This window comes from Desmodus rotundus, chromosome 4 (assembly GCF_022682495.2).
Source record: "Desmodus rotundus isolate HL8 chromosome 4, HLdesRot8A.1, whole genome shotgun sequence".
In the NCBI taxonomy this organism is placed as follows: Eukaryota; Metazoa; Chordata; class Mammalia; order Chiroptera; family Phyllostomidae; genus Desmodus; species Desmodus rotundus.
The window spans coordinates 167,306,806-167,321,468 of record NC_071390.1 but is presented as its reverse complement, the minus strand read 5'-3'; the positions used below and the strand labels follow the sequence as shown (position 1 = coordinate 167,321,468).

The window sequence follows — 14,663 nt, the reverse complement described above, 5'->3', positions numbered from 1 at the left end:
GACAGAGTCATAGATGGAGAGCAGGATGACAGCTCAGGGGTAGGGAATGGGTAGAGGGATCAAGCAAAAAAGAAAAAAATCAAGAAAGAACTCATGGACATGGAAAATAAAGAAGGTTAAAAGAAGAGGTAGAATATTAACCAGATTGAAATAATAAACTTTGAGAAGAAATAATGACTGGAGAAAAGTAAAGAGCATGTCAAATGACATTGAGTTGGGGTCCTTATTTAAAAATTACTCATTTGACTTGGACATATATTTATTGTGCACCTACTATGTGCCAAAGGATCGCTGGGATTGGATGGACAATGCTCCAGGCAGCGGAATGGCTTCTGGTGCACAAAGACCTGGCAGAGGGCGTAAGCAGACAGCTGTGCTTTATGGAATCTGACCGCAGTAGAGCTACATTACTCAAGGATCCGGTATTTTCAAATGTGCACAGATTTATCTGTGATCTCAAAGTCAACACCCGTGGCACTTTCAAATCATACATGGGTGTGGGTAAACACGTGCAGAGTTGCAAAAAATGTGATTTGTCCATCAGCCTGGCACCCGGCTGGGGTGGCACCAGGCAACACTCTGCCTCTTGTGTAGCTCTCTACGCGAGTGTCCTTTCCATGGTCTATTTAGTGCCACATTTTTTTTCACATTTTTGTGTTGTTTGGGGGTATTTTTGATGTTTTGCTGTCTAATAATGGCCCCCATGAATAATGCTGAAGTGCTGTCTAGTGTTCCTACACACGAGAAGGCCGTGATGGGTCTTACAGAGGAAATGTGTGTGTTAGATAAGCTCCATTCAAGAGTGAATTACAGTGCTATTGGCCGTGAGTTCAATGTTAATGAATCAACAATACACATTAAATAATGTGACTTTAAGCAGAACAAAACACACATAAAACAAAATTAGGTATTGACATTGACCAAGTGTTGTGACCAGAGGCTCACAGGAACCTGTCAACCAATGTTGGCACCAATCCGGGGCCAACAGGATTCCCAAACTTGGGGTGTGGCGAAGAAGGAAGCTTCATTCAGGGCAAACAGCTCAACTGTGATTCAGCCGGGCTGTGAGAAAGTGCTCTCTCTCTCCCTAAACCAGAGGGGAGTGGACAGATAGAGGGAAGTGCCTGACCCTGGTCCCCAAAACGCATGCTCTGATTGGTCAGTGAAGACACTACTGGGGACACACTTGCAGCTCCGATGAGACAGGGAAAGCCTCAGTTCTGGTGGTTTCCTTTGCAGGGGCTGGCTCAGGGGAGACGGGCAGTTCGGTGCAAGCGGCAGGCAGTTTAGCACAGGCTTCTCCCTTAAGTGTGGCTTGTGTGAGAGGCCCCTGTTCACAAAGGGCTGCTAGCCTCTGCTTTTAAATTTGAGCCCAGTTAGCCACAGGAGCCCTTCTTGGCAGATATCTTCCTTCTCAGGGTCGACAAACCTAATCCTGCGATTCCCCTAGGAGCCGTAGTTCAGTATTGGCTAATTGAGTGTTTGCAGCAACATTAGAGGAAACAACCACAGTAAATAACAAGAATCAACCGTACTGGGCGTGGTGGGTGTGGGTGGAATTTACGGCAGCACTAGTTCATTCAACTGAAAACTGACATATGAAAATTACGGACGTGTGAAAATTCTTTTGGCTCAGGACTTGCAGAACCCCAGATGAATATACAGACAGACAAACAGCTAAGCAAATAAAACATTTTTCTCCAGTCAAAGGGTCTGGGAGCAGGTAGGCTTCTGCCTTGTGTGCTGGGAGGCAACAGGAGGTTTGCAACACGGCTTTGAAAGTGGGCTCCTTTCTTGATACATGAAAAGCCAGACTGACAGCCTGAACTTTAAGTAATAAAACATCACTGTGGTTTTCTATTCTCAGTACGCTTCACTGAACACTTAATTTAGAATTACACAATTATGTTTGCTTAATGCCAATTAATTATTAAACATGTTTATTGAGGTCTGACAGCCATAGAAGAGAATCATCTTTTATATACTGGATGCCTGTTAAGCTTCAATAAATATGTTAACAATCATTTGGTGTTTAATGTGCATACAATATCGGCTATTAAATCTTAGGGCCAGGCTGGTTGAAACACTTATTTTTAAAAGTGAGGCCCAAGTTGGTAATAGCTGGATCATTAGTTGGGCCTGACACTCAAGTACCATCAGCTGAAGGGACTGGAGGAGGCCACCACAGCGTCCAGGAAGGAGTCTCCTGCCTTCCCAGCTGACAGCTCGCAGGCTCTGGAGTCCCCCTGCCTGGGGGTCCACGTCCCGGCTCCACAGTCTGTGTGCTGTGCAACCGCAAGCATGTGCCTTAATGTCTCTGAGCCTTTGTATCCTTCACTGTAAAAATAGGACAGTCACAGTAAAGCTCCTCACTGTCAGGTGAGAGAGAGTAGAGTCTCATTAAATGCACATTTAATTTAGGGCATTCAACTTTGTGTGTTTGGGAAAAAGGTATGGGGTGGGGGGGGGAGTAGTAAGACAGAGATGGAGAAGAGAGACTGACAGAGAAATAAAAATTTAAGAAATTGGCTGACTTTACCCACCCCTGCTGGGAGGTGGGCAAAATCATACTGTTCGTATTTATACATAATACCACTGCTCAGGTGTACACAAGACCACCTACCCTGAACTTTATGGGCAATGTTAAGGGCCCATCAAGGGGAATTTTTACTAGACACAAGTTTCTGCCTCTTCCATGCTGACTTCAGAACATAATCCTATGTGAGAGAAGATCAGGTTTCTCTGCGATACTTAGCACAATTCCTGGAACGTAAAAAGTGCTCAGTAAATGTTAGCTGCTGTTATGAGTATTGTTGCGATGCTAGTCATCGTCCCCTCCGTGTGAGCTTCCCTGCACAGGCCCCCAGCTGGAGAAAGCAGAGCTCCCAGGCCAGCCCTCTCTATGGACTGCAGGCAAGGGCGCTGATCTCCCCTCTTGGAAATGGGGAGCAAGCAACTGCTCAGGGCACTTAATCCCTTCAAACATGGTGTTGGCACTGCCCAGCCAGCCTCCCCGTGCCAATCCTTGAAGTGAATCAGTGCCCTACGAGGTGCCCGCACTGCCATCAGCTCATGCATTCATTTGGTGACTTAGATGGAAATAAACATTTATGAATGAATTATGGGTGTGAGTCGTCAGTGTATGGATGAGGCACAGCTGCAGCTGGGATGTGGCTGAGGGACTCGGCTGGGAAATGATGGGACGGAATAGCTCTCAGGTGCTACCCCCCACCCTGAGCAATGGGTCCAACTCCCCTGCCAGTGCCCTGATCAAAGTCTGGTCCTCCTCCGGGCCTCCCACCCCCACTCCTATTCCGATCTCCGGTTCCATCCCTCACAGCCTTCAACAGTCTCTCTCTCATCTTGTTTTCATTTGCCTGAATCCATCGCCGCCCCCCCCCCCCCCCAGACACTGAGAGGCAGCCAGGGACAGGAGCAGCTGTGAGTCTCCAGGTGTTCAGACCCTGCTTCTGCTAATCCTAGTCACGTGTCCTTGGCAGCCATCTAACGTCACTGGGCCGGGTGACATGTTTTTTTGTTTGTTTGTTTGTTTTTTAATGGTATTGTCTTAGCCCATTCAGGCTGCTATAACAGAATACCACAGACTGGGTAGCTTACAAACAACAGATGCTTACTGCACATAGGTCTGGATTCTGGGAAGTCCAAGATCAAGGTCCCAGCCATTTGGTGTCTGGTGAGAGCCTGCTTCCTGGTTCATGAATGTCTGTTTTCTCAGTGGTGGAGAGGCAAGAGCTCACTGGGGTCTCTTTGATGAGAGCGCTAATCCCATTTGTGTGAGCCCTGTCCTCCATGACCTAATCCGCTCCCAAAGGCCCCACGTCCAATACCATCCCCCTGGGGAGTAGGTTTCAACATGGGAATCTTATGGGGCCATGCTCAGTCTTTCTTGAGGATAAAAGCCACCTTAAGACTGGACAGCTGTGTATGGCTGCCCAGCCTGTGCGCTGCACAAACCCAACTCCGGCGCCTCCATCCTCACGACGTGAAGATGTAATGCAGCAGTCTTCAACAGGTGTGTCTCAAGAATGTTCAAATAATACCTGACTACTTAGTCAGGAGCGCTGACCCCTTTTCCCTTCGATTGTCAAGCAAAAAAATGACAACAGTCAACACAAGAGCCATCCAGTGTGAAAGAATCAAAATTATCCCTATTTTGGGGGTCAGATCAGCAAAATATATGACTTGGTGTGCCGCAGAATTTTAGTAAATAGTCTATGTGTGCCATGAGGTGAAAAAGGTCGAATATCACTGACGTAATGCAGGGACCACTGTGGACGGAACTCTCACTGTCGATGGAACTGTGCTGTCAATGTAGAGCTTTCAAAGTGAAATCCCCAGTCACAGTGGGCATGCTCACAGTTCTTACAAAGTGACTCTCTCTGCCAAGGTGACTGGGAGGGTCAAACAAAAACTGTTAACAGGGAGCAGTGCCAGCCCTTCCTCGCCCCTCTCCTGGGGTAGCGATGCAAAGAGAACACCTAGGACGAGGCCAGCCCCAAAAGGCATTTATTAAACATTCATCTGGCATAGTGCTGGGCCGGGCAACTTCGTAAACAAGGCCCTGCCCATATTTCGTTGCCTTTCCTGTTGGTTTTCTCCACATCCTCTCCAGTAGCTCCCCGACCCTTGGAATACCCTCAGTAACATTGAACACAAGAGCTTGAAAAGGCCCCACGTGGACAACTCTGTTGTATAACCACAGTCCAAATTTCTAGTCCAGGTCTAGCTTTCAACTGAAGCATTTGTCACTTCAAAACAGTAAGTAAAAACAAACCCAGCAGTTTTCATGTTCTTTCTCCCAAGGCTCCAGAGACCATCCTGCACCCACTCATCAGCGTGTACCAAGGTTTCCCAGCTCATGAGCACCCCATTTGGGCCAACCAGCATGCTAGAAGTCTCCTTCATGTGATTCTTCCAGTGGCTCTTCACTGCACTGGAATAAATTCCACAGCCCTTAGGAGGCTGACGGGCTGCTGCTCCCCGTCCACCCACCCACCCCATTTCTAACCCTCGCCCCGGCTCTCTGAGCCACACTGGCTCAAACACACATGCTCTTGCTGCCCCCGGGCCTCTGCACCCCCTCTGCCCATGCAATAGCCTGCCCTCGTGTCAGTCCAGAACCCACTTCTTTGCCACCTTCAGGTCTCAGGTTAAATGTCACCTCCTCTGAGAAGTATTCCTTGGACACCATTGCTGAAGTTGTTCACCTCCCGGGTTACTCTCCCTCCCACTTCTCTGCCCCACTGTCCCTGTCATACTTACAGGCACGACCTCGAGCCCCTGCTCGTGCCTTCCCCACCGCAGCAGGCACCTCGCTTGTCATCTGCACTGAACTAGACCCACACCCACAGCAGTGCCTGGCTCACCACGGGGAGTCCCCAGGAGCTTCTTAAATTAGGAAGCCTCTCATTTGATGCTTCCCACAACTGCAGGAGGCAGACACTGTCCTCAACTCTTCCCAGGCAAGACCCCCCGAGGGGTTGACACAGGGCTCTGAAGCAGGTCTCCGTGCCCCGGGCCCATGCAGAGCTCAGGAGTACCCCTCACCCAAGGCTTCAGTCTTGACACTTCGAACAAACTCACGTGCAGAGCTGCCTACAAGCCAGGCCCACATCCGTCCAGCCAGCACCCTACGAGGTAGTGCTGCTATCCTCATGGTCAGGTAGGACCTGAGACACAGAGACATAACGTGACTTGCCCACGTCAGACCTTATATAAATGGCAGGGCCAGGCATGGAACCCAGGCCGTCCAGGGTGCTGGAGTTTATGCTACGCTGCCTCTCTCCAGAACAACAATGACAATGACAACGACAGTGCACTGTGCCTCACCTCGAAGTGTGTTCATGCTTCGTATAACCTCTCCAGTTGAATCTGCACAAAAGGCTCACGGGCTCCAGGCTGGGCCTTTATCCCTCAGCTCGCTCTGCCTGCAGTGTCTCTTCCCCTCATCCCTGGCTTATTTGACCACCTCCCCCCACTCTCCCTTTGGACGTCTGTGCAAAGGGCACGTGAATAGATACTCCCTCCCTGACCACCCAGCACACGGCCCCTGTTCAGCCCAGGCCGCATTCTACATGTCCTGTGTTTCTTATTTAGCACTTACTTAAGCACTTAGCACCTTCTGACATGTGATGGCGTGCAGTAGCGCCCCCTTATCTGAGGGGGATGTGCTTGTTCAAGCGCTGGTGGTCGCCTGAAACTGCGGATAGTGCCACAGCCCGTGGACACTATGCATTTTCCCATACACACAGACCTTCTCACTTGAAGGAAGCACTTTACAGCTTCTCTCTGGCACTCCTGTCACTTGAGGCCATTATTAAGTACAATAAGAGTGACTTGAGTGCAAGCAGTATGATATCACGATCTGATAACCAAGACAGCTACTGCGTGACTGATGGGTGGGGAGAGCAGTGTGGAGACCCCGCTGGACCAGGGGATGAGTCACGTCCCAGGCAGGACGGAGCGGGATGGCTCAAGATGTCACCACAATATTCAGAACCGCCCTCAATTTAAAATCTATTAATTGTTTATTCCTGGCGTTTCCCATTTAATACTTTTGGACCACAGTTGACCACGGGTAACTGAAACTGTGGAAAGCAAAACCACAGACAAGGAGGAACTACTGTATCTCATCAGGCAAAAATCTCCATTAACTTTAGGAGCCACCATTACGCACCTCTAAAAAGAATCAAAAATGCCAACCATAACTACAATATCATTGCCTGTGTCAGAGGTGTTCGAATGTGAAACCTGTGCATCTCAGAATCTGTGAAATATGATGTGTTCACTTGTTTAAGAGTTAATATGTACGCACCTCCTGTCTATCTATCCCCACTGGGATGGAAGCCCCGTGACAGCAGGGACTCTTTGGTCACTGTCCTATGCCCAGAACACGTAGTCGGGTTCTCAATAAAGATGTGTTGATGTGAATTGAACCACTCCCCCATAAGGCAAGTACTGCTGTTATCTCCATTGTGCAGATGGGAACAACCGAGGCACAGAGAAGTCAAGCAACTGACACAAGATCACACAGCGAGGAAGCCCCTGAATGACCTTGGGGCAATTCAGCACACACTGCCCCCAGAGCCACAGCAGTGTCCCACCAGTTTTAAAGCTGCTTTGATTTCGTTTTACTTTAGTGTAATTTGGACACAGTGCACTATAAAATAAACCTTGGGCAGAGGTATCTTTCAGAACCAGTTCTCCACTAAGAAGTGTAATTACAACACCTGGTCTCTGGGATTAAAGTCCCAAACCATGCTGTTTGGGTCGCAGGGGCCACCCAGGCTACAAGCTCCTATAAGCCAGGACAGGCTCGAATATGTCTCTGAGACTGAGTGCATCTAATTCATTTGCTAATGAAAACATTAGGGAACGCTGGACCAGTCTGGCTGCTTGCTGAACTAGCTGAGCGCTACCTGGAGTTCATAGTCAAGATCCCAGTTAGAATAAGATATGAGGGGGCTGAGGAGAGTGAAGGACCCTTATCACACTCATATTGATTTTTTGTAATTAATTTCCCTAACGCCCTAGGCGAGAGCTTTTCATTAGCGTGCCCTCTTCATTTGGCTTCCTACAGGCTAGGACATCTCCGTGCTTCTTTAAAGCATAAAGAGGAACCATTTGCGGAGAGCTCTCTGGTGCCGCATCCTGGACCATTACAAGCATCCACAGCTGAGCTCTTTTAAAAAAAAATTTAAACAAAGTATACTTTAATTAATCACCTGCATGCTCACTGGTCTGTCTATATTGGCTCGTGGCTTTGACTTAATTGGTTTGCTCGCTGAATCTATCCAAAAGCCCCACGTCAAATAAAAGTACGGTCACAGAAGGGCTCTATTGTTTTATGGTGCCAACACCAGATAAAACAGAGGTACTGAGAGACGTCAGCTGGTGTAACAGAAAGCTCATTATTAAGGGCAAAACCCGGTGTTTATGCAGAGTCACAAACAGCCACATTTAAACCGGCCAGCAGGGGCCCAGGCAGTGCGAATATATGACACTGTTAGGAGCGGCCGCCCACCTGAACCGCCTTGCTTTTGCGTGCCTCGCACTGCGTTACTGTTTCTCTGCATTACGGTGCCATACTCTGCACAATGAAGAAACACAAGAGCAAATGGACAAGAAAATCAGCTGCCGGCTGTCTCCACGGGAACATGAGTTGCGGCCTCTGGCGTAACTATCGGGTCCATATTCCACAGGGGGCACACAAAATGCAATGAAGCTTCCAGGAACTCTGCACCAAAGCAATGGGGCTGGGGGCGGGCAGAGTCTGGAGTGGGGATAAGGAGGGCTGAGTTTGGGGCGTCATCTGCCCAGCTTCTCATGCCAGTCTCTGTCCCTGGGGGAGGCACCTGCCCAGGCCCCCGGGGGAAAGTCTGTACAAAAGGAGTCTTCTATGGTCAGCGCAGCGACACTTTCCCTTGATGGAGTGCTTCCCGGGCGCCAGGCAACTCACTTTACAAACACTTAATATTGCGGCGCACACACACAAAATCATTAAATCTCATTCTCCTGCTTCCTTTTTTTCCCCAACACTAACCACTGTCTAATGATCTTATTTATCTACTTTATTTTCTTACTGTCTGTCTCCCCAACCAGAACATAAGCTCTGAGAGAACGATTACCTTCTCCTTTTTATTCCTCGATGTCTGTCTCCTTAAATCTCAGAACATTAATCAACACACAACAAGTCCCCAGTATGTGCCGATAAATAAATGATGAAACCTGACGACAAGTCCGTCGGAGGTCTTACTAGTCCCTTTTTGCAGATGAGGGACTGAGGCCCGAAGACAAAGTTGACTTGCCCAAGGCCACATAGACAGTAACTGGCAGAGCTAGAATATAACCCTGGGTCCAAAAATTTCCAGAGATGGACCTACTAGACTAGACGGTAAGTCCTCGCTGAACATCATCAATAGGTTCTTGGAGACCAACTTTAAGCGAAACGACGTATAGCGAAACAAATACTATCGTAAGCTAATTGATATAAACATGAGTTAAGTTCCTACAGTCTATTTCTGGTCACACATAAAAAAAAATTGCCAAATTTCTAAATAAAGACCCCAAACACTTACAATATTAAATATTAAAATAAATGTAAACTATACATACGCTTAAGACAGATTAATAGAAACAAGTGAAGAAAATTATTTTCCAGCCCGCTGATTCTAATTCAGGGTCACAGTTGGCCGGAGCCTGTCCTGGCAGCTCCGGGGGCATCACACACCCACACCTACACCCACACTCACTCAGATTGTGACATGTAGACTCTCACGCGCGCGTCTTTGGGATGCACGAGGAACTGGAGTCCAGAGAAAAGCCCTGCAGACAGACGTGGTGAAAACATGCAAACTCGACATGGAGAGTGGCCCCAGCCAGGAATCAAATTTTTCTCATCAATTTCATAATAAAATGATGTTGAACAAAACAATATTATTCAAAGACCTGTTGTACGACACTACACAACTCGGCAGTGGCCAGCTGGCTCTTCCTGGAGTGCCCATCTCTACAACTCCAAGTTCAGTGACATCACTTTGGTGGCCTGCTATTTGTCATGGCATCAGTAATTTACATCATGGAAGTTAGCAAAGCGATACCCGCCAGGCTTCCTCTTTCGGAGACCCAGCTGGTCCACCTGCTCACCTTTGGGTATTCGTGACTCACATGCTCTGCTAGTTTAGTTGATTGACCCTTACTAACCCTTAAATTCTCAGAAACCTCCTCCTTCCTCCTGGTGCCCTCCCCCTGAATCCACTCTGATGCCCAGAAGAGGAAGCAGGCAGACATCTGGGGCAGGAGGGGCGGGGCAGCCATTCTCTCAGTGGGCTTCTTTGCAGGCTTGAGGCTCAGCATGGTCTGGATCTTTAATTGGATCTTTAATAATTAATTGGTCCTTATTCCTTAGAGACTGACACACTGAGAGCCCTTTTCCCAGGGTGATTTGTGGAGGTATATGTCCTTCTAACCCCAAAGGCCTTTATTTCCTCGCTCACCTTTCAGAACTATAATTATGAAAGCAAGGGAGGGTGTCTAGTAAGTTTCCTCTTTCACCCCTTTCACCTGGTATGGATTGGGGGGGCGTCAATCTGGGAGCCCCGGGAAATTCTTGGGCACTGTTCAGAGAGACGGAAGGTGATGTTTGATCACAGGACCCCCACACTGTCACAGAAGCCACCCCCCAAACCCATGTGAGTGCTAAACTGTTTGCAAGCCAGGGTGGCAACAAATCCTTCAAGAGGCTGTTTGAAAATGCTTTATGGCACATGGGGTTACAAGGCTCTAGCTGAACAAATGGAAAAATTAGTCTACCTTAAAATATCCAAGGCAAGTAATTTCCTATCACCTTGTTTCTTAAATGTACTTAACATCGAGAAGCTGGGCTTCCCAAGTATGGATAAGGGTCATCAGTTAAAATGGCAACTTGAAGATAAAAATCTTCCACTTTAGCGGTCGCTCATAAAATGATGCCGTCAGCCCCTCTGTCTGGAAAGTGAGGAGTTAGGAGTCTAACAACAGCAATTAAGTTGTCTTGAATTTAACAGGCTTTGGCAATTGAGCTCGTCGAGGAAGAGGGCCTTACTCCGCGTCCACCAAGGCTTGGCACCAAACCCTCTGCTCTCTCCACCTGGGCTTCCCACGGTCTCACACTTTGGGTTTGGCTTGGTTTGATTTGGTTTTTTCTCTGATGAAATGGGTTGCTTTTCTAGCCCCTTTCTCCAATCTTCTAAACAACTCCTCACCCCGTGAGGAGAGTTCCTGACGACAAGCAGAGTGGTAGGGAGTCCACTAATTTCCTTGTACTCTTTTTTTTCTTTTCCTGTTTTTGAACCCTTTTGCTCTTCTTTTCATTCCTTTATTCATTTGTTTTATTCATTCACTCATTCATTTATTCCAGTCCTTTGCAAGGATGTATCAAATAATGTTTACTCATCAGGCACTAAGAATGTTCATTCCTAGGCATATAGTAGCATACCAGCCAGGAATCCAGCCTGCAAAGAGTTTACCCTTGGTGGTGGGGGGAGGGCGCTCAAGTGCAAGGAGAGGGGAGAGAGCAGGGCACTGTGGGCAAGCCCCGCACCTGCCCCTAAGAGGTAGGGAAGGCTGCATTTGACCTATGACCTTAAAGATGAGCAGCAGTTTGCAGAAGAAGTAAAGGGACAGAGTGTACCAGACAGAGCAAACGACAGGTATAAAGGCCCTGAGGCACAAGGCAGTTCAGCTCAGCAAAGGGGCTGAATCAGTGCTGCAGGGCTGAAGTAGGAGGAGACTAGTGGTTAGAGGCGTGGCTGGAGAAATCAGTAGGGGCCAAATAATGGAAGGCCTAGCACACCATGGCAAGCAGGTAGGCATGGATTCAGAGGCCATAGAAAGGTTGGAGCATCAAGTGACATGATGAATAAAATAATAATAATGAAGGGTTAACCCATTTTCCAATATACAGTCACAGCCAACTTTGACCAGGGGCCTCTGCGTTTCTCAAGATGCCTGGTGTTCTCATCTAATAAGTAATCTGGTCTTAATGTTGATGACTGACTGGGGTGAGGGTAGGGGGGAGGAAGACCATGACGCAAGGGGGCCTGAGAAGAAGCCAGCCCTATAACTAGATGCAAATGAGAACAGCTGAAACCGCTGGGGCTCACGGCAGTTGGTCTTCTTTGAGGGAGAGAGGCCGGATGCTACGACCCAGGATCTGCGGGATCAGTGGAGCATCATAACATCCTCCCGACACGTTTGGGTAGGTGAATTACTTCACCAGCCGTGAATTTGTGTCACTAAATTCTAAACCCTCGGTGAGAAAACAAAGTTTGATAAATGTGTCCCGCTACTGGAATAAAGACCCAGAGCACAAGCAAATCGTGCAGTTCAGACTGCGTCGATGTGAGAGAAGCCCCAGACTGGTTCGTAGTGTCACACACACTCACACAGCCTCCCTCTCTTCCCTTGAAACGTCCGTTGTTACCATCAATTCCTAAAATAGCTCATGCCTAAAAGTTGATTCAATTAAAAGTGACCAAAAGATGAGGTGTATTTAGAAAAGTTGGAGGTGGGGGGGGGTAGTTCAAAGAAGAAAACAGAATCAGTCAGTCAAGAAGACCCATAAAAATCACATTATAAAATGTTTCAGTATTTTGGGTGTTTATAATGTGTCTAAAATTCCTGTCGTATTTTCATGGGTTTAAAGGAAACTACTGCACACACTTCATTTTATTCCCTAGAAAACCTTGGCCTGCGGTCATCACTTGAGGAGGTGACTAAGGCCTAGGCTTTAATGATTGACCAAACACACAGGTTACAGAGCTTACATCCTGATAATAATGCGCAAAGCCACACCAGTGGCCTGATTAGCTTGTCCCGTGTTGATTAGAAGCTTTCTTAGGCATTCTTTCTCATCCTATTTCATGACTGGAAGCAGCAGAGCCTAATTTTTCAAATATATGTTAAATCTAAGAGGTATAAAACATTTTAGAGGCAGGTGAGATGGAGAAGTCTGCCTGTAAGAAAGACTTCCCATAGATGGTGACTCTCAAGACAGCAAGCAGTACACTCAAAATCCTCTCTGCTCTTTGGTTGTGGAAGAGTTCTTGGGTAACCAGACACTTCCGTGCACATTTTTAAGAGTGCACATCTTTCAAAATGGTGCCTTCCAATAACCACCAACTCCTATAAACTATGACCATCCCCACACTTTATCACGGAATTTGGTCATGTTTAAGAAACACTTCCCGCGAAAGGACCTCCTCCCCGCCAAGCAGTTTCCTTGAGTTAAACTCCAGTGGTCACCTCTGTTGAGAACACTGCCTCTGGCAGGGAACCGGAAATACATCTCTCTTGGCAAAGTAGGAAATTATTTGTGGGGACGGAATTAAACTTTAGTAGTTCGTCCTTTTCTCAATTGTACTTTTGTTCGCAGCTTCAGCTGGGAGCATGCACGCATTTAGTTTGGTTTATGAGTTCATATTTTATAATTAACGTTGCCAACAGGGGAGTTTGATTAATACCAAACAGTGGATTTTGAGCAATGTTCCATACAAATCGCCAAATTTAGCAATAAAATAAATTGGTTATGTGAACATAATTAGTAGGATGACTATTTAAAATTCAAAACCGAATGTGAATAATTCCAAATCATCTGAGCCACAAATCATTATTTGTATGGAAGGGGGAGAGTATAGCATTTGGGTTTTATTTTGCCCTCAACCACCGTGTTATCCACCACCTAGCTGAATGTAACGAAACTTCTACAATGAGTTGTGATGATAATTTAGAGCAACCCAGAAACACACACATAGGTGTGTGCACGCACACACACAAGGGAATGTCAGAAAGGTGAGAAATGCCCAACTGTGAATTTTCATTACAAATGTAAAAATCTATAACAAAATGTTCAGCAAATGCTGCATTACATTTTTCTGACAAACTCTCTATCAACCTCTGGCGCACAACCACTCAGCAGGGCCATATCCCTTTAAACACTCACCGTACCTTATTGTCACCCTGGACTTCTCCGAGCCTTTGCTGAAGTTCTTTAATCTCTTCTCCCAGATGTTTATTTCGGTCCTGAGAATCTCTCAATAGTTGTGCAAGATTAGCCTGGAAATACCAACACATTATGAAATACAATCAGAAACGGAGGAGTGGATAAATGGGAGGCTTTATTAGGCTTACAGAGGCTGGCGTCCAAGCCCAGCTGAACCACACAAAGCCCATTAGCGCAAACAAATGCATACACGAATGCAGCAAGTGTGCAGATCGCACCACGACAACTGCATGGAGGAAATGAACTTGGCCATGAACTTCCATTTGGGGATGCTCTTTGTTTCCAGAATGGCTCAAGGACAAGTAATAAAAAAGTTGTTTGTATTTGACTTTTTAAAAAAATTTAAGTGCTTTTCACTAAAAATCTTGCAAGTGGCATAGAGTTTAATTGTAAAATGTAGGCCAACAATATAGGAAAAGTTTCATTTCCTTGTTTAGACAGTTTTTTCCCCTTCAAATAGATCTAGTTTCATAAACTTTTCTTTGCTACCTCAACGCCCAGAATTTTGATCACAAAAGGAAGAAACCAGAGAAGACACAAGTGATGTGCCACAATTTCAGAAATCGGGATCCAGAGATAATTCAACAGTCTCCTGGGCTGGTTTTCCTACCACCTTATCCCAAACAGCCAGGGTGATCATGTGCCCGTCCATCTTCATGTCATCCCTTCCTTAAGATTTGCATCCAGCTCCGACCCACATCCCTGTAGCCCATGTGGGAGGTTGTCCAATAGCCAGTCTCCCCTCTCCATCCCGCTTCATCTCTCACCATCCCTGCCCTTGCCCCGTAACACACAGCACTTTTTCCACATTCCCACCCTTCTTCAGGTTCTCCAAACTGGCAATTACTCGCTCTCCCCACCTACAGACACGCCTTCATCCATCAAGCCTATAACTTACCATTCCACTGAGCCTCACGTGGCTTCCTGTTCTGCAGTAATATTTGTATTTCTCTAGCTGTCATTGATTCCAGTCCTCCCCTTGCTTATGATGGTCTTATCTAAGATTAGCAAGAAGACTGCAAGCTACGAGAAGGCAGAGATTCTGTTCTCTATTGCCTCGGCTCCAGGAAGCCTGTGTTCCAGCAAGTGTTTTAAAGACTTA

General features: G+C 46.9%; 1 protein-coding gene across 2 annotated transcripts in view; it reads right to left on the bottom strand.

Annotated features, from left to right (window-relative positions):
• The window catches only part of CCDC149 (coiled-coil domain containing 149), a 98,234-nt gene that overhangs the window by 35,878 nt on the left and 47,693 nt on the right, over positions 1–14,663 (bottom strand). For both annotated transcript variants that reach the window (XM_053923390.1, XM_024573742.4), the window contains exon 4: positions 13,507–13,614. In XM_053923390.1, the coding sequence (XP_053779365.1) occupies positions 13,507–13,614 (108 nt within the window). The remainder of the gene's footprint in view (positions 1–13,506; positions 13,615–14,663) is intronic.